The 27038-nt window shown below is 43.4% G+C and overlaps 1 protein-coding gene across 12 annotated transcripts in view; it reads right to left on the reverse strand.

Moving 5' to 3' along the window:
• The window catches only part of CRIM1 (cysteine rich transmembrane BMP regulator 1), a 244272-nt gene extending 218577 nt beyond the window's left edge, over positions 1 to 25695 (reverse strand). For 3 of the 12 annotated variants that reach the window (XM_064277211.1, XM_064277210.1, XM_064277201.1), the window contains exon 1: positions 25353 to 25695. In XM_064277211.1, the coding sequence (XP_064133281.1) occupies positions 25353 to 25680 (328 nt within the window). In that variant the 5' untranslated portion in view covers positions 25681 to 25695. The other 9 variants (XM_064277208.1, XM_064277205.1, XM_064277202.1 and 6 more) reach the window with 9 other exon arrangements.
• Positions 25696 to 27038: the final 1343 nt, after the last annotated feature.

A 27038-nucleotide genomic window follows, 5' to 3' on the forward strand; every position in this document is an offset into this window, starting at 1 on the left:
GGAATGTTATTTTAAACTTCCCCATGAAAAGCTGGCTTACCATCTTGGCAAACCTCACGTGCAGTTTGGCAACAGCCACCTGCATGATCTGCTCATGGTGTCACAAGGGTTTGCATGAGGTGGTTCCAAGCCCTTGCTCTGCATCCTGGTTCTGCAAAAGGCTTTAAAAGGGAGGAAGCTGAGACAACAAGGTTCTATTAGCCTCAAGAGCAGCAGGGCTGGTAGAAACACCATCACCTGAGGCTCAGCCTCAGGTTTTCTGAAAACCTTTTCAAGGGAGGTAACTGAGCAGAGCTGGGTTGATCTTGACAGAAAACAGGAGCAGATAAGTAGCAATCTGCCTTACACTTGAATGTGCCCCTGCCCCTTCACGAATCCCAATGACTCTTCTCTTACAAAGGCTAAGTGTGTTAAAGAGCAGTGGGGTCTCACAAACAGGGCAGTGAAAGTCTCTTTAAGAGGATCTTTTCCACCGTCTAACATTTTTGGTTTCCAGAGAAGTGAGAAATGTCCCTAAACCCTACAGTGGCTAGATATTCCTTTTCTCCGCCATATTTATCTTCATTGACTCTTACAACGTTTTTCATCTGCATTCTGGTCTGGTTCTCCCATTTTCCGTTCAAACTCTTTCCTCCTCACCACAATTGCTCTGGTGGCTCACCTCCCTGGGCCCAGCTCCACCAGAGGCTGTCAGCCATGGGCCTGGCGTAAGGAAGCCTGCCTGTTTACTGGCTGCCAGCCCAGTAACGCTGTGCCTGCCTGGTTCCTATATTGTGGGACTCTGCTGCGCCTACTTGGGGAGGCCACATTGCCCAGTACTTCCTTTCCCTCAGTCCCACCCTAAGGCCATAGGGCACTCCTCCTTCCTCCCCCTATGAAATCCTTCCTGTTTCCCAGGCCAGGTCCATCCAGGACACTCAGCACAAGGGGTCAGAGTGCCACATTCCAGTGGCTTCACACCACCATGGGGAGGGCTGCAGATCCCTGCATAGGGGGTGGGGACAGGGGCAAGGAGGCAGGGAAGGAACAGCAGGGTCTGTGCCCTGTATTCTGGGACCAAGGTTGTGTGTGTGGGGGGGGGGGGTGTCTACAGGGGCCCTAAGACCTCCCTCCAGAGTGGGAAAGAGGGAGACCCTTGACCTAAATAGAGGCCACAACTGCAGACACAACGGAAACTTTAAAAATCTTAAGAGAATACAATGAAATTTTATGGGTCTTGGTTCCTTAATCTATAAAATGAGAAGGCTGGCCTAGAGATGTTCTCTGAGGACCATTCCAACTCCATAATTCCCTGATTCCCAGTCTAGCAAAAGTTCTGTGACCTTGGTCATTTTCAGTCTGATGGATTTTTGGATAACAAACGGAACGCGATGTTCACTCAGATGGCAACCAAACTTCTTTAAACTCCCAAAGCAAAACTCCCCTCTTGCAATATTGGATTTCTCTGTATTTCAGATTTAGTGTCTTAAGGAGTCTCTTGGTATCTTTCTGGGTTTTAACTCTGAGGCTGGGCTCAAGCCCATAGGCCCTAACCGTCTCAAGAATATCATGGCTCCTCCTGCTTGCTGGGCGCCAAGGCTTATGAAATGGGCTCCAGGATGCACATCCCAGCAAGTCACCCAATGGAGCCAGAGCATGATGGGACTTGACAATTCTGGCCCCACCCGGGCCCAGGGAGGGCCTCTGGAAGCACCATGACACCGTGCCCAGTGCCTGATCCCGCAAACACAGGATTCCACTCAACTAGAATCCGAAAAGAGGGAGCTGGTGGGGGGAGGAGGAGTTTGTGCCCAAAAGGGTCACTGTACAGAGCAAACAGGTGAACAAGCAGACTTCAGTCTGACCTCAGGACCTCCTACTCTCTTCCAGTCACCTCGACTGTCCTCCCTTACAGGATGGGGGAGCAGGGGAACCGTGGCCTGACTGGCATCCTAAAGATGAGAGTCAGCCTGCCCACCAGCTGCCTGACTGGGGGTGCTGGAGGAATTAGTGACAGGGACTCCATGAAGAGGGGCCTGCTCAGGGCTGCCATTCATGTGCCAGACAAAGTCAGAAAGAGTATTTCTTAGCCAGATTCCACTTCTATAAAAAATTCCGTGGAGAGAACACCTTGAAGGGTCGAAATCCATCAACTGCACGTCAACAAAATGCCTATCTTTTTCCTCTTTTAGACCAACCTTTGCTTTTAATAAACGCTTATAAGCACGAATGTAACAGCAGAGACTGAGTCTGTAGAAAAGATGATAAAAGCGATGCTACATGTAGTTTCATCTTATCCTAGGCAATTATTTCTACGGAGGAAACAGACTCCCTGACCAATTATCACCCCTGTTCTGTCAAGCCAGGATTCAACACAGAGCATGTCCTTTATTTACTAAGACCAAACCACCACTGTAGAGAACACGCTTTCTATGTGGTGAATCATCCGGAACTCACTTGAATTTGTGAACTTTTTTCCCCTAAGTACACACTGCCGTTCATAACGAAATGACGCGCTGCTCTTCCTGTACGGCCAGCAGGCTGCACTGCTGTCAGGCCTGAAATAAGAGTGCCTGACTTTTGCACAAGAGCAGAGTGTGGAACTATAGCAGAAGCAATCAGATGGCCCATAAAAAGTGCACCCTGTGACAGCTGTCCTTTTATGAAGATCAGGTTTTAAATGGGCCATTTCATTTTTGGTGAGAGAGAAGTGAGAAAGAGGGAAAGCATTTGTATATTCTTCTATTCTTTTTATAAAATGGTGGCTCCTTCAAACCACCTATGAAATAATCTTACCACTCACTCGTTTCCATTGAAATAAATTTATTTTTTTTAAGTGGGGTGCCAGGGGAGAATTTAATGGTTCAAAAAATTCTGGAATACACTGAGGCCTAAAAAAAAAAAAAGAAAAAAAAAGTTATTAAAATGACAATGGACAACAGAAATGGCATTTAAAAAGACAGGATGAGCTTTCTGTTTGTGTGTCTATGTTTAAACAAAACAAAAAAAAAAACCCAGTGCCATCGAGTCGATTCTGATTCATAGCGACCCTATAGGACAGAGTAGAACTGCCCCATAGTTTCCATAAATAGAGTTTAAATAAAGCTATTCTAATTTCTCTACAAAGGAAAAGGCATATTCTTACTACCACTGCAATCCTGTTACATAGTTATTTGAAGCAATAAATATTTTTAGAATAAAAAGAAGCACTTACAAAACACAGTGGTCTTCAGGTTGGCGTGCTTGTAACTTTAGCATATGATCGCTTTTTTAAAACCATCTTTTCCAAATTTCTCCAAGTCTTGGGATCAAAAACAGCTCTCCTCAGGATCACAGTCCCTACCAAGAGAACACAGGATGTACACTCTTTAGTCCATGTTACATGAAATGTTATCAGCATGAACTTTTAACTGAACTTTCTTAATGTAAAAAAAAAAAAAGACTTACCTTCTTCTGGTAGCGCTGTGATCTTCATCCGGAGTACATCCCAAACACCTCATCCAAGAGGACTGCAGCGTCCCAGCCCCCACCATTTCATCTGGACCATTTGGAGACCATTTGTTCCTCTTAGAATAGATGAGTATTAACTCTGAGCAGCCCTCAAATTCAATACCCCAACAGCAAGAGAGACATAATCCAGTCATAAGGCCTGCCTGGGGGAAAATAATGAACAAAACCACCTCACAAGCTCCTCCCAGCCTGATGATGTGAAGGAAAATGCATCACCAATTACTTATTAATTTAACTTATTTACTGAGCAACTGCTGTTTATGGCCCCATGCTAGACACTGACGGGACTACAAAGAAGCAAGTACTGAGGGCTATTTAATTAAAGATCACCTTTCTATCCATCTCCCACCTCAAAAGCAAATATACGTTAGAATGCAGGGTGAACTACAATGAAAGGGCAAAGTTCCATTAATATGCCCATGGAATATGACAGAGTTTGAAATGTTCCAATAACAATGCTTACTGGAAATAAATCACCTGATTAAGGTGTTTCACCCTTCCAAAATTACCTTGGAAGTCAGTAGATATTCATCAAAACACTCTTGACAGACTGGGTGTATTATTTCTGATTAACAAATGATAGGGAGCATAGTTAGTAACATAGAATCTGAACATTCTCCTTTCCACCCTCATCCAGGGAGTAAATGTCTTCATGCCTACTATGCCCTATTCCAACTAAATATTACTTTTGTTTTATGATAAGAGATGAAGAAATCATTTCGCCACCTTTTAAATACACACTTATTCAACAAAACATTTAATGAGCACCTATTATGTGTAAGCCATAGTATCTGCTGATGAGTTACAAAAGGCACGCGGACAGCTAACATTTACTGCGTGATTACCATGTACAAGTCACTATTCAAGTTCTTTACACTAAAAAGTTAACTTAATTGTTCCTTCTAATGACCCAATAGAGGTATTATTATTATGCCCATTTTACAGATGAACACGGAGGCACAGAGGTCAAGTATCTTAACCAGGGTCACACACCAACCAAGCAAGTGGCTAGGCTGGACTGTCCCCTTCAGAGTCTGAACTCCCCTAGCACACAATACCGCCTTTCTTTAATAAAACGTGGCTTCTCCTTAAGGAATTTATAATCTAAATTTTTCCTGAGGAAATTATTTCCTTTGGGCAGATTTTCTTGAGATTGCATCCCTAACATTCTGCGGCAAATGGAAGTATGTGTGGCACCCATACAGGCAGATGAAATGTCCCAAGACTAAGGTGATTCACATTCTGGGGAGCAACGAACAAGGCTGAGGCAGTAAGGCCAGTACTGAGAATTGAGAATGAGACCACTGCCACAGATACAGGCAGGTAAGTGCCCAGCGATGAGGGGAGCCATGGTCAGGGTTGGCTGGGCAGTGTTCCCAAGCTCCTGACAGTAGAGAGCACCTGTGTACAGGACTGGGAAATGGATGAGTGCAGCGGCTGGCTGGCTGGAGTCTCCCTGAGCCCTCAGGGGTATTCAAAGAAAAGGGATTCAGAACCTGGACGGGGGAAATCAGCTGCCAACCTGTAAAGAGATGGGAGGCAGGGCTCGGGAGCTGCTGCTCTGCCTTCTTGTGTGCACTGGAGATAACGATGCACAGATATACTGAGCCACAAACTCCCAAATCCACAAATGCTGTAGGCTTTTAGTATCTGCACAATTGCCTTCTCCCAAGAAGTTTGGGGTTTGTTATTTTTTTAAAAAAGAAAGAAAAGTACTCTCATAGCAGGTCAGGTAGTTATTTGAATTCAAATTCAGAAAGAAAGGAAACAAAATTACTGTGGCCGGTATACTTGAGGAGATTCTGGTGATGCCCACTAAACGAGATCCAGACACTAAGCTTCCCCGCTTGGAAGCACCAACAAGGAAAGGTAAAAGTGTGAAGCAGCTGTAAACAAACCCATCCAGTGTTTACCCCGGCAAGAGCCTTGGCGTCTACGACCTCCCTCAAACTGTATTTATGCCTTCTCTCACAGTCTCACATCCCAACAGCCAGAAATAAACCTAGGGCTCTCAAAAGCAAAACTTTCCTCCCCCTCTTCATCCGCATTGGCCCATCTCCACCACTCTGTAAGCAAGGAAACGCTGCCCACAATGGTGTACCAACACTCACCTACTGTTCAAACACTCGCCTGAACACGCAGCGTACACTCTTCCCAGGGGCTCCAACGTCTACCTGACACCAAGGAAGATGCGAATCGGTTTCGTTAAAAATTGGTGTAAACATTCATAATCGCACTATTAAAAAGCTTTTGGAAAAAAAACATAACCAGTTTTGGTTGATAATAAATATCAACTGATTAAAGATTAATTGTATAGTATTAGAGACACTCTATTGATTCACATTTTGAAATAAAGTTTTACTAACTGGTCACAAAAACAGGAGATACAGGCCACATGTTGAGTCCCAGGCCCCCGGGCTCCCTCTGCAGACTCTTTCCTCAGGGGTAGTCAGCTTTCCCACACCTCGTTTTCATCCTGGAAACACAATTTCAGCATATATCTGGGGGGGGGGAGGTGGGAGCATTTGCTTATTGCTGTTGAAAATAAATTATCTAATAAACTTTGTACTTTAAAACTTTACACACCAGTGCTGAGTTCAGTTAGGATGATCCCATATTATGCATAACTAAAATTCCACAAATATCTGTTAAGCTGTCCCCTTTGATGCGATTTAACCTACAAACTACATTTTCAGTATAGAGCACGTACCTTCATTTTCTGTCAATATGCTGTGCAATAAAGAATTTCTTAAATTTCAGTTGTGCACATGTATCACTTTGCTATACGCTATGGCTTAAAGAAGTCTAAATGAGCACTTTCTCCAAACAATAATCAGTCAAGTAAATGTGTCATGTTTTCTGGACTAGATATTTGATTGGTATGTATCATAAATGAATTAGAAATTTTCAAATATTTGCAATTCAGAAATATCAAATTCCTACTAAAACAGTGATCATCATTTTTATCTTCCTTTTGATAATCCAGAAAGCACTTAAGATTTATATAAAATATATCTGAGGCCTGGTGCTTTGATTTTACGTACTGTTTGTACAACTGGTTTTAAGTGAAATAATTTGCTTTTTAAAAAATAAAGATTACAGAAGTAAATCTGAAATATTATAAAAAGAAATATTATAGCAGATGGTAATTATACCTTTTGAGTATGAAACCAGTACCTTATTAATCATATCAGTCAATAATTAATACATGTACTTTTTGGCAAGGGAAAAAAAAAACTTTTCCTGATAAAATTTTAATGAAGTTAATTTTATATGCGCCTTGCTGAATAAAGTCTAGATCTGAGGTTTTAATTTATAAAATGGTGGGACTGGTGACTGTTTTAAATTCTCAGACAAAATCCTTGGTAACAAGAGCATATGGCACATGCAAGCAAATCAAAAAAGCTGCAGATTCATCTTGAATTTAATATCTAGTCCCTATTTACCCAAACCAAAACCAAACCCAGTGCCGTCGAGTTGACTCTGACTCATAGCAACCCTATAGCACAGACTAGAACTGCCCCATAGAGTTTCCAAGGAGCGCTTGGTAGATCTGAACTGCCAACCTTTTGGTTAAGCAGTCGTAGCACTTAACCACTATGCCACCAGGGTTTCCAGTCCCTACTTAGGATTTAGTTAATTATATCCATTTTTCATACTAAATAAAATATTTGCATTACTAAAAAAGCAACAGAATTTAAACACCTCTACTCATTTGGCTGGCTATTTGCACAAAGCCTACAAATCATTACTTCACCATTACACAGCTTTAAATGTCTCTTTACAGGCAACACAGGGCTGCTGGTGCCAAAGACGTAAGACGAAACCACCAAGAGCCACAGGGAGACCTGGACACAAATGACCACTTACACAGGTCAGCAGACCAGTTCCAGGGTCAGGTCCTACTTAGCGGAGGTAACACAATCAGAGTCATCACCTTGGAGAGCTGAGGCACCCAACGAAAATAAATTCTATTAAGACTACAACAAACTTCCTCCTCAAGTTCACCTGGAATAACTTTCTTCTTTCTCTCTTGCCTTTTATAGACAGAGATATTTAAAAAAAGCAAAACAAGACTAGTTCTTATGTTTGGAACAAGGGAGTTTTGCTTCTTTTCTTTACTTCTCAAACTGTCTAGTAAAGCTATGCTGCCTTCATGATAATTTTCTTCAAAAGAAGAAAGTGGGCCCAATCAATATTTGGCCCTAGCACATATAACTGTTACAGGAAATAAGACAGTCAAGAAACTGGAGAGAAGGACTTTAGCTAACACCTTTCCGAGAGTGAACTCTTTTTATAGGACCAGGCCCTTAGCTAACACCTTTCCGAGTGAACTCTTTTTATAGGACCAGGCCCTTAGCTAACACCTTTCCGAGTGAACTCTTTTTATAGGACCAGGCCCGTTCTCACATGCAAATAAGTTCCAAGTGAATTTGAGTATGAAAAGTTCTAAGGAGTTTCTGTCTCGGTCCTTTCTTGGTGGTCCACCTTCCCTGACACATAACATGGAAGACACAAGCAACTACAAACCTGATGAATACCTTACTGACAGGAATAAGATGCCCACAGCTTTATGTAAGCTGCTTTGGAGACAATCTATACGAATTTATTTATATAAATTAATTAACGATGGCCAGAGACAGATACATGCATATGTAAATTTTGCTACTGGAATCAACAGTACCCAACAGGGCCAATAAGAAGAAAATACTGCTAGTATCACAGAAGAATGAACAGAAAGAGACCATTAGGACAAGAACATGATCCTCTGGGGAAGTTTTCTTACATGTGTGCGTGTTGTATATATGAATGCATGCATAAATTATGTGATGGGTACACAGTTGTCCAGCGTAACAAAACATTTTTCTACTGTAATGAAAAACAGGCAGAAAGAAAATGTCCATGTTTCCATTAACTCTAAATCACCTGCAGACTCAGGGACGCCTTCCCAGTGCCATTCCATCAGTCTACCGGCTCCTCTGCAAGGCTGTCTTTCCCTAGGTCGCTGACCACTTTATTTCTACACTTCTGCATATATATCACTGCTATTATATGCTATGGCTTAAAGAAGTCTAAACGAGCGCTCTCTCCAAATAACAATCAGAAAGCCCCATCTGCTTGCTTTTTCTACCATAAACATGACTTTTTCCTCCTTGAAGGGTGGTCTCCAAATCCAGCTGTAGGCATGATGGGCCAGTCAAAGGCAGGGTCAAGACACCAATTTCCCCCAAATAGTTCTGAGAGGTTCTCTTCGGGACTCAGGGCAAGCCAGCTATCTGTATAATTGAAAATGGTACTTGCTGGTTACACTTTACACACACTTCAGCGAGTTCTCTCCTTCCAGGAAGTATATTTTGCAGTTACAAAGACTATTTACCTTGGCTTACAACCTGATGGGGCCACTCCCTCCTCCAAGTATAATTTCCCAGTCCTCTGCCTCCATTCATTTATTTTAATAAAGTCTGAAGGAAAATGTGCCACTCCGGCAGCAAGAACAGCTCGAAGTGTTCTCCCAACCACTTAAAACTGAGGATTCACAGGTTTTGAAATACACACACCCCTGATTTAGACAGTAAGTCACTGCAGTCAAGTTGATTCCAACTCATAGTGGCCCTATAGGACAGGGCAGAACTGCCCCCACAGAGTTTTCAAGAAGTGCCTGGTGGATCTGAACTGCTGATCTTTTGATTAGCAGCCATATCTCTTAACCACTACGCCACCAGGGTTTCCAATTTAGACAGTATTTGCTATCAAGTCAAATACTCCTTCTGCTGATTAAGTTCAGAGAAGGCAGTGCTGAACAGAAAATTCACTTGCTCTGAGGTCAGGGAGCTGATTTTGAAACTTTCAACAGTAATGAAACCACATAAAAGTTAAATATATTTTAAAAGGGTTATAAGGAAAATTATCAGTGGATCCTCAAAAAATTACCTTGTTTAGAATCTTCACTTTTCATTGCCGATTAAGTATTATGGACAACCAGAACTCTAGAGTTACAACTTTACTTAGCCATCAGTTCCAGCTTCTTCTCCTCACCGTTCCCAAAACTTTTATAACAAGTGGTAATCAACAAAAGGCTCTCATTTGAGCTACTGGGAAAGCCACCACCGATGACATTCACATTTTCAGTGGCTACCATCAGGTATGAGACAAACATCTTAAACATGGGAAAGCTGAAGGGACATGCTGTAGCACAGACACCAGAAACCTGCCCTAAGAACATGGGCTCTCTGGGTACATTCCCTGAAGTGATAAAAGGCTACAGGTGTCGTGAGCTTACATACAGGATAATCTTGTACATGAGACTATGATTCTGTATACTTATCTTGGTAAAACCTTTCTTCTTCAGCAGTTGAAAAGCCTGGTGCTAAATGTATCACCCGAAGATCGCCATTCTGTGTTGCATCCTTAAGTGTCTAATATCTTATTATGTCTTAATTTGTAAACTAAGACTTTTAGAAAAAAATAAAGAGCTCATGACTAATGCCAGAGGAAAAACAACTACATTACTAAATAACAAGTTAGGGATCTAGCCACTCGTCATCAAAATTCCTTAGTCCTTGAAGTCACAGACTTTGGAGTGAATCCAAGTGGGATTTTGCTTTCCTAAATTCCTTATATTGCATTCCTATGGACTTCCTGTTCAGACCATTGTGAGGTATTTTTATTATTCACAGCCACACACTTCCACCCTCATGTTGTTGGCTTAGGACTTCCTTCCCCAAAGAAGCTGCACAGTTAAATTCCTCAGGACATGTGGAGATCACCTGATGCCATAAAGACCATGTTTTGTCATTCCCTGTCCATAGCACTCACAGACTGGCTATCTGATAAATGTTTGTTAAACTCCTTCCTGGAGAGTCACAACATACACATTTGAGGCACAATCCTGGATGTTGCTCAGAATACAGAAGTCTTCTTTATTATCATCAAATACTCAGACTGTCATCTGAAGTGTGTCTATAAAATAATTCATAATCATTTATCAGTTACTATTTACAAGCAGCTGATCACCATAGTATCTCAACTGTTCTGTGCAACAAATCCCTGGTGGCAAGGAGGAGGTTACTGAGCAGCCACCCACGAGGAGGGTTCTTACAAGCTGATGAAGAGCTGGTGAAAGATGACACCTTTATGAACAAATGGCAAAAAGAACAGTCCTCCAAAATAAAAATTACCTTTAAATATTTGCCAAAATAAATACAGCTGAAACTAACCCACCATCAAAAAATTATCAAAAAAAAAAAAGTTCTAAGAATGATTCAGTTAACCAGCCTGAGCTTCCTCCTGCAATGATTCAACTGACTTCTCACTGGGGTTCTCTCAACAGGTAGTGCCATTTGTCTCAGTTTGCCACAATACCGTTTCGATGGAAAAGTTTCTGCATGACATCTGGGATGACCTTGAGTCTAGATTTAGTCAACAAATGTTCACTGAGTTCTTCCTGTGTGCCAAACGCTTGGATAACACACAATCCTGGCACTCAAGTGGGTAACAATGAGGCAGGGAGACGGAAACGTGAACTCTGACACGGTGCAAAAGTGCAGTAACAAGGAAAAGAGAGAGTGCTATTTATGGGACCTGGGGGCTAGGGGAGATGGCATACTTTTTCCTGAGCAGGGCAGGAAGGCTTCACAAAGGCAGCAGCAGAGGGAGGTAGGGTTTGAAGGATGAGACCACATTTTGAAGGCTGTAAAGACAACACTGGGGAATCTAAAAGCCAACAACACAACCAATTTTCAGTTATAGGTCTTGCCTCCAAACTTTTGGTTGTACTAGATATTAGGACGTATGCGTTAAAATGACTCAGAAAACGGTCACCCTCTTCACTAATTTTCTGAGTTCTCAAAGGGTCTTTGTCCAAGACAAACTTGAAATAAAGTTGGAAAACCCAAAACTTCAGGAGCAAGATAGCCAGGTCTAGAATTTAGAAGTCTAATTTTCACTTACCTACAGGCTTTTAGTAATAACATGCAAATTACTAAAGCCCTATGGGAAGTTAAATGCTTATAATACTAAGATTATAAAAAGAAGAGCTGGAATAATTACACATATGAAATACTTCCCTTCTAAAGAAAAAAAGCTCAGTGTTCCTTAACTAGTAGTCATCCTTTACATTTTTTTTTTTTTTTTAGCTCCTAATGCCTTCTGCTTTTCCACTCTCTCAAGAAATATTATCACCCAAACATTCTTTACTCAGGGACATATGCTTATATATTCACACACAGTTTAAAAAATATAATACATGGACTATTTTCAGTGCCAAATGTAGCTGTAATTATATATATATTTTTGGACATGTTTTATGTTATTAAAGCATGTAAATACTTTATCTCCCTCAAGTTTTTCAGTCCTCTGTTGGCAGAGAATCTTTCCCTTTTCTCTCTCCAAAGGATCTAATACAATTTCCTGCAGAGATAGTGAACTGGTTGCTGAGGGCCCACCTTTTCCCAGCATAGTCTTTGAAAATAACTTCAATTCCTTCCAACAAAAAACGCCTCTGGCTTCTTTTATTTTGCTTATTTCCCTACAGAGGTCTTTCACTTCTCACCCTAAACTTCTGTTTTTCTTTTTTGCTATTGAATCCAAAATTCCCATGTATGGTCAAAAAGCTATGTTTAATGATAACCTACTACAAATCATTCTTTATTACCTTGGAGATTATAAGACTTTCGTCCCAATCACCAAGAAATGAAATAAGTTAATTTTCCTGGGCTTCCACTTGCCCACTTATTGACAGCACAGTTAACCAGGTCATTTAAAAGCCAAAGCACTTTAATTACATTTTTCTCCCAAATGAATAAAACAATGCACAATCTTTATTTATGAAGAAGTCATTTTCCATTTCCTGATCTACAGAGTAGATACTACAGTTACTGATTCAGGCTGGGAGTTGTTTTCAGCACACCTGTAATACAATGCAAGGTATTGTTTGTCTATGTTGTGCCGTCAGTAACTGAAAAACACGCACGCAAATGCACACATGCACGTACTCACATCCAAATGCACAGAGTTCACTACATCTTGAAAGAAGAAATTATCTCAACTTCCTGTCTCTCAAAGACACTTCTGCAACTGTACCCATTCAGGGGCCCAGCTGCCGATGCTGCAGTCCTGGGCACATCCTTTTTAGCTCAGCACGTCTACCCCAGCCTTGTAAAGATCCTTGTGTCACTTCCTAACCCAGAGGATCACACTCTAGTGTCAGAGAAATGTGAAGCCCTAGCAAACACTCTCCCTCTAATCATGTCTAAAATACTCCTCTTTCACCACCCTAACAGGGCATCATTATTGGAGGGGCTCCTCACGGGGGATTTGACGCTTGGCACTCGCTTCTGTTAACAGTTGGATTACCAATAGATGGAGAAGCGCGTGCGACCCTGACGGAAGAATGTGGAGGCAAAAGCAAAGAAAGCATGCCTTTCCAATGGCTTCCAGGGCCCTTGATACGCAGCCTGCTCTGGGTCATGGCAGGGATTCACCAGACAAGGAGGGCCAAAAGCACAGTGCACATATGTGGGCCAAGAGAGGTATCCAATCCATCCCCTAGCCCTGTCTCTGATGGTAGCAAACACACACTGAACACTCTGGCTGCTTCCACAGGGAGAAGTACTGTACCCAGGCATTCAAACTCTTATTACTGCTCCCAAAGCTTAAAGTTCTTATGCTAATATGCGCCAAACAAGCAGGAAGAAAACCAAATAAAGACCTGTTTATGAACCAAAGAAGAGTAAAGGAGTACCTATCTTATGCAAAAGCTCAGGTTAGGAAATTAATACCACCCATCCCTCAATGGCTATTTCAGTCAGCCACCACTATTAGCTCTCCAGAAATCTAGCCTGGAAGAGGGATGATAAGATCAGGAATAGGATTTAACTCTTGATATCATCTTTAAAAAAAAGGAAAGGCAGGGCAAGCCACAGTACTCCACTAAAAATGTTTTCTTCTAACAGTATAAAATGCTTACCCAGTTCTTAGCAAACTTATAGCAGTTTTATATATTTCAGCAAAAAAAAAATCTTAGGGCAAACAGCAAAATATTACAGAAAACTAAAAATTCAATTAGTTCATATTGCTGGGGATTGGTGGCTTAGGTAATTGAATTGAAGGTGAGAACGATGGAAGAGGTCTACATAATAATTAGTTGCTGAGCTTCTCATGTCACATACTCCCAAATGGAGTATTTAGCATTCAGCAGACTTATTAATGAATAAATGCCGGAATGGAATTAACTAGCACCTCATTCTGGAAGGCTGCTCTTGGCAAAAATGTAATATCCACAAGGCGAAGCAAGTTTATAGCTGGTATACGCCGGAGGCTGTGCTGAGAGTCACTTTCTTTAGTATAATATGTATTACATGAAGCTTCACAGCCACAGAGCCATGCCATCCAACCTTGCTCAGTGCCTGCCACTGGACAACACGCAAAGGAAAGGTGATGTTTCTAGACACTAAGAGACAACTTTCTGAATTTCATAGCTGGCCTGTGCTTGAAATATGGTGAGTGAGGATTTGCTGTCACACATACACACACGGTTTCCTGGTACCATGCTCAGTGACACGCGGGGGTGAGGGGGCTGGTGAAGTCTGCAGCATGTCCCTCTGCAGCATGTCATTTCACTCTCCCAATATGAGACACTTAAGCGCCATGTTCAGCCAGCAGTACCCCCTTTCACACATTATTACTGTTATGTCTCTTTAAATTCAGTACGCGCCTTAAGAAAACTGCTTGCCCGGTGTCTGGTGGGAAACTCCCTGGCAAGTGAAAACAGCAGCAAAGGTAAAGGAATGCTAAGAATTTGGCTGCTGCCTGCAGTATTTGGAAGAATAGCAGTTACTCAACTCTCTCCTAGTGTCAGAGGCAAAAAATGAGCATGTGAATTGGGGCAAGTTTTGGCCTGTCTTTGCTCAAGCTTCTCTGTTTGCAGTACTGTATTTGTCACCTACCTACTTCACAGCTGTAATAATTAATGCAGTGAATAAGAAAATGGAGAAAGAGTAAAGGCAGCAGGCCAGGACAGACATAAAAAAGACACATAGGTGTACCTTGAACCCCATCTAACCAGAACCCAGCGCTGTCAAAGAATCCCACCTAGGCCACAGTTAATAGGGCTTAAAGCTCACAGGCATTTAAAGGCATCACCAAGTTCCTCATGACTATGTTTTGTGTCTCTTCCACCTCACAGTAAATAAACAAACATAACTATGGAAAACGTTTGGTCTTTTCTGCTAAGCCCTTCTGTCTACAGCACTTGGCGAAGAGTCATGTAGATACTACCACTTTTTCCTTCCCTGGCTTTACAAACACAAGGTAATATTTGACTCTTGCCCAGCACTTCTAGGTCATAAAAACATAGATCTTATAACCAGAAGGGCCTTAAGATATCATCTGATTCAGTTGCGCTGCCTACAGGTAAGTAACTATTTAATTCCCTTTGGACAGATTAAGGTAGGTGAAGCCAAGAGAAGCTGAGGGAGTTTTATCTAAGTCACTGAAATACTAAGGGATAAAGGTGGATTTGGAAGTCACAGGTATTTTTTCTTCTTTATCATGCCATTCTCCTATACAAGAAATTTGTGATATTTATCTTTTTGAGCAGCCTTACATTTTTTCTGAAACAAGCTATTTTGATCAAAATATGAAACTTTATTTGGCCTTTCATTTTTATGTCACAGATAATTGTAATAAAATTTTCCTAAAAGTTGCCTGAAATGTAAGAACTCAGTGGTTCTGGAAAACACAGAGCATACCCATTTTTTTCCTCAAACCATTTAAAAACTCTTTCACTTTGCCTTTCAGAGATAAAATTGTCTAAAAACCATCCCCTTTTCCTCACTCAGAATGTAAATACCCATACCTTTAAAAAAGCAAATTCCAACTATGGAAAGTGAGTAAAGCAACGTGAAAGTTTTCAAGTTCTACATTTGACAAGACAATGGAACGTTCTGCCTCTGCAGATTATAAACACACATGCTGATGGGATGGAGCTCATACATCCTTTAAGAAAGATTCCTCACACATTATAAGGATTTAAGTGGTCCAACTAATTCTTAGTAAAGTCTAGTTCACATTAAACTTCCTCAAGGTAGGCTGGTCTTATTTTGGCAGATTGTTCAGTCTTTAAAAAGGAATCATTACTCTCCAATATTGAGATGCCTTGTGTTTTATCACAGCTGTGAAACGTTTTGCTTGTGGCCTTTGTATAAAAAGCTAAATAAGTTACCTCTTCTAGAATGAGACTCTACCAGCTCAGGTTTCATTAGTCCCTGCCAGAAATTCCTTTCTGTTTTGAATCTGAGATGTTTGTTTATGGTTTTTGTTTTGAAACACTAAATAAGACAGTCTGTAGTTACAGCCTTTATCCTTTTTTTCCTTATCTTGCCATAGCCAGAGTAGCTGGCTGCTAAGAACTTAGCTAAAATTTCAAGAGTAAATTCTTCATTCTCAAGAACTTAAAAAGTTTAAAATGACAACATCCTAAAATATAATTTAATACTTAATGTCTTTCTTATATGTTCATAAGACAAATGTTCCCAGGATATTTCAAATTAGGTTGTTATATTTTTTAAAAGAAACCCTCAAATTATTTTTGAAGTTTTTTTTTTTCACTTTGCTTGTAGGTTACAAGTTTGAGTCCCAGCATTCTTGATAGAAGACAGAGGCACTACAGTGATAGGTACTAAAAGAGTTTCTGGAAAGAAATTCAATTTCTGCTGTGTGGCAATGAGATTTGGTTCTCAAGTTATAAACTACTGAGGCCAAAGACTGTGTAATCAAATCCTTTCTCCTTGTTCCACAACAGCCAACAGAAACCATTTGCCTTGTGAGTCCTCAACCAGTATTTGAGGACAAAAATGATACCTATTTCCAGGGATGAAGGAAAAGACACAGCTAAGAACATGCTGTTTTGCTCTCCTAAGGTGAGACCACACCTACAATAGGAACTACAGAGATAAGAACATGAAATATTTTAATTCTAGATATTGTACCTTACTAGCCCTTGCACTGTAACACAAAGACTCTCCGGAGTAACCACAATGAAAATCCTCCATAAACCCACAGTAAGAATTCACATGAAGGACAGGTGGAACACATGAGATTAAGAAAAGCCAATGCGCAGAGGAATCCCAGTCCTCACACACTCTCCCGCTCACTGGCTTGGGAATCCAAGCCCACCAGATCCTTGAACCTCTCCAGGCCTGCTACTGCTTCATCCTGCAGCCCCCGTGATCCAACCTTGCCTTGGGGGCACACTGGTGTCTTCAACGTCTCAGGTGATGTCCAGACACCCACAAAAAACTCTAACAATAAAATGACATTTAATTTGCTTTCATGAAACCACATGCCACCAGTATTAAAATATGTCACCTCTTAAAAAATATTAATTTGAAATTGCTCTCTGGTAGTGAGGATTCAAGCCACAAAAATCAAGCAAATGTTCACATTTTGCTGAAACTCCAAAGGGGCTGGCAATTACAGTTGCCCCAGATCAAATCAACAAGTGCTTTCTCGGTTCAGAGTCCCTGGCCTTGCAGCCCCTCATTCTCAGTATTTCACAGTCCTTTGCACTCTCATATACATCTGGAACCCAAATTTTCAGAGTCCCCTATTAGTTGAGCTAAGCATACAGGAAGTGTGAGTATGTACACAAAATAGGTTTCCAAAACATACAAATAAAGATAATGAAGAAAAAAATGAGAAACCGAGGACACTAGGAGAGAAATTAGAATATTATCTTTCTTAAAATTTCTTTGGTACCAGGAACTGTACTAAGCATTACACACACAAACACACAAATACACAATCTATATCTATATATAATATTTACTTTATAGAAAGCTATTAATAGTCCAATTTCACAGATGAGAAACTGAGGCCCCCAAAAAACTAAGCAAGCTGATCTTACAGTTAAAAAATGACTGAGCTGAAATTTGAATGTAGGTTCGTCTAGGCCCAAGGCCTATTTTCTTTCTTCTAAAATGTCTTGTACAAGAGGAGTAGGAAGGAGAAGGGAGGAGAGAAGACCCTCAGGTCTTGCCTATTGCTGCTCCCTCCAGTAAACCCTTCCTGGCAGTCAAAGTTCTAGTTACTAGGCCTCTTGGGTGCTCCTGAGATGCCCAACACTTCCCTATCTCAGGGCTTAACAGCTTTAAGTAACTCTCTTGGGCTAGAATGGATCCTCTCAGGTTTCACTGTCTACCCTTAAGCTGTGGGCTCTGTGAAAGCAGGGACCTTATTTATTTTGGTTCAAAAATAACTATTATAATAAAAAAATATTATAATAATTATTTTTGAATAGCAGCTAACATTTGTCAGGTCTGTGTATACGCCACACTCTGTACACGCTTTACACATACTTGCTTTTCGCAAAAGTGTGGTCCAAGGACCAGTAGCACTGGAGATCACCTGAGAGATGGTTAGAAATACAGAATCTCAGGGTGATCCAGACCTACTGAATCAGCACCTGCGCTTTAACAAGATCCCAAGGTGATTCGCACATAGATTAAAATTCCAGAAGCGCAGTTTTATCTCATGTATCCCTCACAGCAAACCTAAGAGGTACCTATTACCAGGCCCACAGCAGATGCTCAATAAATATTTGTAGATGAAAGGACGGTAGGGAAATGGGTAGGGCTAAAAGGAGGGTAGAGTAAGAGATTGGTTGAAGCTCTGACTTTGGTTTTGCCTAGTTTATACCAACTGCCTATGGGAAGCAAGCTGCCATACAAGCTGTTTCCTTAGCTCAAGCCAGCTAGGACTGAGCCCAGGTCAAATTCAGCAGTGACCACCAGTGTGAACACTCCAGGAGCTAGGAGCAAAATCTTCTTTCAAAACTATAAGGTGAAGGCAAACATGTATTATCCCCAAATGAAATACTACCCCACAGACACATAGGTAAATTTAGAATTCCTATAACAATGTGAAAAAAAAAAGTTGCAGATTCTTCCCTACATATTTTACCCAAAATATGTAAATTCTGTAGTAATTAGACGAGGTTTAACAAAGGGGCACTAGGAGAGGCACTGACTAGCTTCAGAGGCCTTACATAAATTTTTCTAACTCTAAAGCATTTGTGGTGCTGGGGTGGGAAGGGAAGGGTTTGTACTCTAACAATTCACTCCCTTTCTAGGAGCCCAAGCTCCTTAATTACTGACGATCAATTACTCAGGGTGATAAAGATTAAGCAGAACAAGAGAATACTCCTGTCACTTACACTGGTTAGTAGCTTTGTTGTTATTAAACATTTACCACCTGCCAGTCACTCTTCCGCATGCTTTCCAGGGATCCATTAAGTCCTTATAGCAACCCTACTATTAACTCCACTATACAGATGAGAAAACTGGGACTCACAGAAGCAGAGTGAAGATTTGACCCCAGAAACAAAGTTCCTAACCAATAAACTCTTAAAACAACATATAAGTATTTCACGATGAGAATTAATTGGGGGTGGGGAGGGGAGGTAAGAAATTGAGATCTATTCATTTTGTAACAGAAAATTGGAGTATTTGAATTTTTTTGTTTGTTTCACATAGGCCCCAATGAACATTTACGGTTCAATATTTACCTTGAAGTCATTCTTAAATTTAGGTATATTAAACAACTCCTCTGTCTTTAAGACCAAGGAGGTCTTGCCTAAACACGTAAGTTTTCAATGTGTTAACCAGGCTAACTGGCCAGGCAGGGCAAGCCCCAATGGGCAGCATGAAGTCAAGTGACACCGAAAAGGGGATACTTCTCGGTCCACTGTCAACCCATCGGCCCAGTGGAGCAAGCTAGAGCAAACAGAAAATCAGTCTCAAAAGGAAACCTGCCATTGTGAACCACAGCTAGTAAAGCATTAAGAATGCAACCTCATTCTCCGATGTTGGGAACACTATGACCTGTGTGTGCACCGCTCTGAGGAGAATGGGTAGGGTGTCATTCCCCACCAAAAAAAAGATAGCCTACTCATACTTTTACACATAGTTCAAATTCTAATTCCCCTTGCAGGCTCTGCCATCAGAGACTGAATAAATCATCGTAGATCCTTTGATTCCTAGAAAAAATTTTATCCACATATTTCATTCACCAATTAATCACACACAGACTTGTAGAATCACTTCTATTCAGCTTGCACTTACATTTACTATGCAGATTTTTTTTTTATAGCCTCACTGTCTTACCTCCTTATCTTGATTTAAAGAGGATGAAGAGTGTAAGGAACATGTTTGAGAGGTCCCCAAGCTCCCCAACTGACCCTGTACCCCAGCAGAAGGCCTTGTACAGCTTGAGGATCAATGAGTAAATGATTGATTTCTACGCAAAGACAAGTCAGATCTTTGAAACTACAGCTCTGGAAAATTCAACCTCTGAGAAGGCAGGCTTTTAACTTATTATTATTCATGCGTGTTTGGCTAATCTACTGTTTCTTCCTCAAATAATTAAATGAGATTTATTGAGGTGTCTCCGAAATCCAGATACCGAATGTGCCATAGGGAACACAGTGTTACAATAACCTGCTTCACCAAACATATTTACCTTTCACTCATTTTATCACCTCCTATTCTATCATATTTACACGCTAAGCCAGCACTGTCATCTCTCATGCTAGTGCCATAGACTGAGAAACGTTAAACACACCCACATTTTCCAGGAATTTCACAATTAATGTCTGGAGTATGCTTTGAATTATTCTTAAAAGGATGATGTCGTTGCCGTAAGATGAATTCAGTATTTTTTCCTTCTCTCATTCATCATTTTTTATTCCTTTCACGCTATTATCTTTTTAGGGGTCGTGTTTTATCTACTTCCCCAACTTTATAACGCCGGGACCTGTATTTCCAAGCTGTTCACTCACCCATCCAGATCTTCATATCTTAATTAAGCCACACAAAACACAGAAGCCTGCACCGAATCACCAAATACCGCCTACAATTCAATATAATGCCCATCACTTACGGCTGTTACAGTTTTCTTCATCACATGGCTGTTCACAACTGTATTGCCAACAGATAGTTTATACATTCTCCTGGTCATTGTTTCACATGTATTAATGGAAGCAAATACTTCTCGACTTGCTATTTTTGACTTTCTGATGATATGTAATTCATTTGACTCTTGCCAAGTGTTTTATGTGACTAAAACTCCTCAAAAACAGTGAGAATTCTGTAAGCTTGACAGTCAAAGTGAAGGTCACCAAGTCCTGTCATTTGTGTATGTGCAGTGAATAGTATCCGTACATTTGGTCAATATTTACTTTTGGAAGGAACTAATTACTTCCTTGTTTACTTATATTGGTTTCTCTTCTCATATCCTTCTAACGTAATTTTATAAGCCCTCTGCTTGCTTCTCTCTCTGGCATCTAAGAGCTCACTCTACCTAAAGATTTTTGAGATGGAAAATGAAATACATTACTCAAAAAGGTTTGGAACCCTGGAAGTTTTAATTTCTCTAACTCCAGTACAAAAGTATTAACTTTGCCTTTCCCTGTTCAATTAGCAAAAATTGAAATCTATGCCCTCTTAACTCTCTTAACTCCAGGCCTATTACAGAGCAATGGGGGCAGTTCCCATGCAGCTTGTGCACAAACCAAATGCTTTGATGCCATATCTGGCCTCTTGAAACCTGCTATCTGGGCCTCACATCAGATCTTCCACACATTTCCTTTCAAAAAACCATCAACTCCACTGGCTGTCTTCCAGGGATTAAAAAAAAAAAAAAAAAAAAAAACTATAACCTTCTAATGGCAACCATCTCAGGAAGAAAAAAAAAAATCCAAAAATTCTGTTCTTTGCTGCAAGTAACCAGTAACCAGTTGCTGCCAAGTTAATTCTGACCCATGGTGAGCCCAAGCAGGTCAAAGTAGAACTGTGCTCCATACAGTTTTCAAGGTCCAATTTTTCAAAGTAGATGGCCAGACCTTTCTTCCAAGTTACCTCTAGGTGGACTCGAACTTCCAACCCTCCAGTTAGCTGCTGAGAGTGTTAACCATTTGCCCCAACCATTTGTCCTGTAACTACCCACCCACAAATACTTGGTTCACCACCCCATGAAAAGCGGATGGAAGGAAAAGTTAAAACACCCAGGGAAATAAAAGGCGGCTTGTGTTCTGAAAGTAGCAGTGTTTAGACCACACTGGTGAAAGCCATGGAAAGCTAAGTTTGGTAATAATGAAGCCAGTGAATAAATATCCCCTGGAAAAAAAAGCTGGTGCTTATCTGTAATCACCTGGATCTTATGCAACAAAGTTCTCACAGCAGAGCAACTCAATAGAGTCTACTTGGTTCCAAATCACTCTGTCTCATAAGGTGCCAAACTCCAGCCTTCATCTGCCTTTTTATTATTCGGAGAATGCTGGTCATGCTTCCCCCCACCCCCACTCCACCCCACCCCTTCCAGAACCAAACAGTACTTTTCCACATAGAAAAGAATGGGCCTCATCCCCTTATCTCAAAATATAATTCTCAGCTGTCCTAATAAACATTCTTCCTAGAAAATCCCACTTTGGTAGTACTGTAACACTTTATTTTTGATCCCTCAAAGAGGTCTCCCATCTAGTCTTCTTCCTCAGGAGTTCAGAATCCAAACTTTTTTCTCTGGCTTCTGGGCTATTTCCTTGGATGTGGGCAGTCTGGCCAAGAAACAGGCCAGTTAAGATGCTGCAAAAGGCAACAGAAGACTTACCAGATGAATGGAAACAGGAAAAGGATTTGTGCTTTCCCAGGGGATAGAAAGCAATTTTTAGACTGAGAGGGCAGAGCAAACTTCAGCTACCTGGTTCCATGCTCATTTGTTAACATACACTTAACACACACACACACAAAAAAGAAGGAAAAAAAAAAAGGGAGGAGGGAAGGAAGGGAAAAGAAAACTCGAGTGCGCATCTAGCATGGTTCACAAGACACACTCATCACATTGTTTACTCTTTCAGAAAATATTTTTCTTCAGTGTTCTTTCTAAGACACAGAATTTTCATCTTTATTCCAGGCACATTTATTGATCACCTACTATGTGCCAAAATGCCTTAAAAACCTAAGGTAGTGAGCCACAAGTTGGAAGGGGTCCATTTCTGCCCTGATTTACTGAACTCACTTGTGAACTGCAGTTAAGAACATTAATTTTGTTTCACAAAGCCAGTATAAGGAATAACACAAATAAAACTACTGCAAGTTGGCAAACAGAGCAACGTAATTTTTAGATTACCTCATGGAAAGCAGGTAGATTAGTCATAGTATTTCTATGCTACGCAATATATTTTTTCATATAGCCAATTAAATAAGAAGTTTTCAAGAGATTTCATTAACAGATACAACCAGTAGGGGTCATTTTAGTGCAAAAATTGTAGCAAAAAAGACTTGACATGAACTATATCAATTCTTATTCACATTAGTTATCATAATTATGCTTCAGCACATGAATTTCTGAAGAAAACTGGAAACTGATGGAGACACCAGCCATTGAGAAATTTCTTGCAAAGTCAGCAACTTCTAGATAATTACTTACACAGGAAGACTCTTCTAATTCTTAATAACAGGAAGTAAACAAAAAAAGGTTACTCATCCCATTTTTTTCATAAACCCCGTAGTAAGCTGAAAATATTTGAAATTTTAGATACATGACTGAAATATCTCTCTAAATCCAACCATTCTATCATACATGTTTCAGTTTCATAGATCTAGAATACAACTTGAGTGCTGCTTTTAGAATTCTAAAACAAATGCCCTGAACACGCAATTTTGGTAGCTGAAAACAGGCTTGCTAAATGAAAAGTGTTGCCAGAGAGCACTAATTGAGATATAATCATGTCAACATGCCTTCCAAGCACTTTCAAGCCTAATACCAAGTGCAGGGGCTGTTACCAGAAGAGAGGAAGCTGTGAGTCTGAGGAGCCACATCATTTCAGAGGAATGAAAGGCTCACCAACAACTGCCAAAATACCTCCATACCATGACCCAGGAAAATGCTGCCAAAACACTTGATCACAGTAAACGTTCCCCTAGCTCCACATTTCCTTCACCAGAAACGTGTTAAGAAGAAACAAAACAACAGCTAGAATCAGAACCTTTAAAAGTCCTTCTGAGAGTACAGCAGTTTCTATTGCATTTACCCATTTTTCCTTGTTGCTTGTTCTTTTTAGATTTACGGGAGGCTGGGTTAAGTATGTTAATATACTCCAAGCGGCAGAGTTCAAAGACCATTCCTGTAGTCTAAGTCACTCAGAATTCCCAAAATCAGAGGTATAAAATTGTATCAGAAGTTAACCTGATGGACAGTTTTCCGCATATGAGGAATAGACATGCTACAAAATGGGACTTAACACCAGGCAGAGGCTTGTGTATCTCAGGCAAATGCACTCTTCTGAACCTAATGTCCTAAGGATGCAGCAGAGCACATCCCCTCCACCTAGAATAAGTCAGTACTGCCCACTAGCTTCCAAACCAGAAAGGCCTCCTGGATTTTCCAAAACTGTCCAAACTCTAAAAACTGCAGGTGTCAATAAATGTGTGTGCATGTGTCTTTAAACAGAATCACAGAACTGAAACCTTTCACGAGATCAGCTTTTATCCTTAAGGTTGCCAGCCCCTTTGCCTTTATCCCACTACAATAAATAAACACATACACACAAAATAAGCACACATACACACACTGATGCTTCAAAATACACCTTCCCCTGGTCTCTAGGTGCTTGCTGTACAGTAGTAAGGAAGGGACTGGGGCAGAGGGCGCCGCTCCCCATAAGTAAGGCTGCTAGGCTCTGCTCATTCACCACGATGCCCGGAACAGCATCACCGCCGTCAGCCGGAGCCGGGGTCCCACTTTTCCTTGCGTTCACCGAGTTGTACCCCTTAGCCAGGATAAAAAAGAAAAAAAACCTCACTGCCTCTCTCTGGAAGCCAAATCAGACCAGGCACCCCAAGGCCGAGGTAGGCGGACAGGAATTAAGGCCGACATCCACCAGCAGAGGCTCTCCCAACGAGGGATAGTACACTAATCTTTCTCCCTCCATCAGTCTCAACACCATGATGCACGCTGCGTAGTGGAGAAACCAGCAGAACGCTCCCTGCTGTCAAACAAACAAAAACAAGGAACCAGCAACACGATCGGAAGCACGCGGATATCTGATCCTAAAAAGGAGCCACTAATAGTCAGAAATAACTTTTCACTCCTAGGTGCAATTCTCTCCTCCCCACCGCCCCCCCCCCCCCGGCCCTTCCTTTCAGGAGAGAAACCCTTTGACCATTTTCAATAGGCAAATAAATGAGTAACCACCGTATGTAACTTCCCCTGGGCTGACATATTCCGGGGCTAAAACTGATTTATATGCGAAGGAGAAGAAAGGGGGTGAAGGAAGAGAGCAAGGAAAAGATAATAAAAGCCACACAGGGGGTGTGAGCTGGAGACACGTCTCCTCTGTCAAGAGAAAATGGACTTTGGTGGACGGTGTGGAGCACACGGTTCCACACTGCGCTAGTGCGGCGAGGGCGGCGGCCGGCCGCCCCAGGGGCCCGCGGGCAGCTCTGCAGTGCCCCCAGCCCGCGCGCCCCCGCCCAAGGCCGCAGGGCCGGGCCACCCAGCCACAGCCGGAATGGCCCCATGTGTGCGTGCCTTTGCACCGCCGGGGAAGATCCCCCGATTCGCCCTCCCCCACCCACAAAATCCAACCTTGCCCGAGGCCAGCCAAGCGTCAGAGGGAGCAGCAAGAGGGAGGAGAAGCGCGGAGGGCGCTCTCCCGGGGACGGGGACGGGGACCGCCTTCCTCCCGCGGAGCCCTCTCTCCTCGGGAAAGTCTCGGCCAAACTTTGTTCCGCGCACTAAGCGCCGAAGGGGCGGCGCGGGCCAGGTGGGAGGGGGCCAGTGGCGGGCGGGCGAGCGGGCGGCCGTACCTTCGCAGACGCCCACTTCGTACTCGGTGATGGAGTCGCCATTGAGCGGGGGGCGGATGACACAGCGCAGCCCCCGGTCGCAGGCTCCGTGCAGCCCGTAGGCGCCGCCGCAGCTCTCGTTCCTCTGGCGGGCGCACATGTAGCAGCAGCCGCAGACGCCCTGCACGATGCTCCCGGGGCAGTTCCTGGGCTCCTCGCACTTGGACTCGTCGCAGGGCAGGCAGACCAGCGCCCGGGTGCCGGAGCGCGCCAGCAGCAGCAGCAGCCCGAGCAGCGAGACCAGGTGCCCGCAGCCGGCCAGCCGCCTGCCCCCCGCCACCAAGTACATCCTCTTGCGCCGCCGCCGCCGCCTCCTCGCAGTCGGGCCGGGAGCGGGGCGGGCGCCCTCCCCTGCGCGGGGTACACGCGCCGCCGCCGCACCCGCAGCCCGCGGTCCTCGCCGCCCCCCTCGGGGCCCCCGGGGCGCGCCTCCCCTGGCGGGGCGAGGCCCCCGCCTCCCTTGCCGGCCGCGCCGACCCCGAGCCCACTAGCGTTGGCGCCAGCGGCAGCGGTGGCTTCCCCTCCTCCTCCTCCTCCCGGGAGGGAGGGGGAAAAAAAGAAAAAAGTTTCCTCCCGGCAGCTCCGGTTCAGCCCAAACTTGTAGCAGCGGCGGCGCTGGGCTACAGCGGTGCTGGCGGTGCTTCCTCCTTGTCCTCCTCCCGGCTGCGCAGCCCCCGGCCGGTCTCCGCCTCCCGAGCCGCCGAGTGGGCGCGGTGGCGCAGCAGAAGGTCCGCGGCGTCCGCTCCGCGCGCCCCGCTCGCCTCACTCCTGCGCGGCTCCTCCGGGCGCTTGTTTATGGCTCGAGCCTCGGCCGCTCGGGCTGCGCCCTCCCCCATCCTACCTCATCCCCCAGCCCTGCCCCCGCCCGCGCCGCGCGCCGCTCATTGGCTGCCTCTCCCTGGCCGCCCGGCCCCCTCTCCTCGGCGGCGGCCGGGCCCCTGCTCCCTCGCACGCCTCCACCTCCTCCCCTCCTCCTCTTCCCGGAGTGCGGCGCACGGAGCCGGCCTGCAGGCAGGCAGCTGCGCGCCGCGCCCGCCCGAGAACCGCGAGCTGCGAGCGGGGCTCCGGGATCCGGGCGGACTCAGCAAGCGCCGACTGTCCCGAGCGCCCGCCGGCCCCGTGCCGCCGCAGCTGGCCTGGGATCCCCGAGGGCCAGGCGGCTGCACCTCCGAGGTGGCTCTGAGTTCGAAGAGTGACGGAGGCTCGGGGCCCAGGGACTTGCTGCAACCTCGACTGGGGCACTCGGCGGATCGAACCGCGGGGGAGGGAAGGAACTGCAAGGAGCCTCCGCGAACTGGATGAGAATCCATCTTCTGCTCGAGCTGGGAACAGACTTTGTAAAAGATATTATGTAATGGAGTCTCGGAGAGCTCTGAGACGTCTCCAGCGAAGCTGCTGGTGAATTAAGCGCGTTAAGCGGTGTAGGTAAATTTTCGCGGGGTGGGGGGCTGCTGGGGGCTCCTGTAGCTTTGAGTTGAATTGTAATCGTCCACATCCTGCGTTGTTGTGTGTTTTGTAGCTCTGCCCTCGGTGCTGTGTTATGGGAGTGGGTGACTGGAAAATAACAGAGCGAAATGTTTCTCCTTTAAGTGAAGCCGAATACTAGATTATTACAAGTCTTGACATGACACTAGACCCGTGTACCTC

The sequence above is a fragment of the Loxodonta africana genome, chromosome 26 (assembly GCF_030014295.1).
Source record: "Loxodonta africana isolate mLoxAfr1 chromosome 26, mLoxAfr1.hap2, whole genome shotgun sequence".
NCBI classification, from domain to species: domain Eukaryota; kingdom Metazoa; phylum Chordata; class Mammalia; order Proboscidea; family Elephantidae; genus Loxodonta; species Loxodonta africana.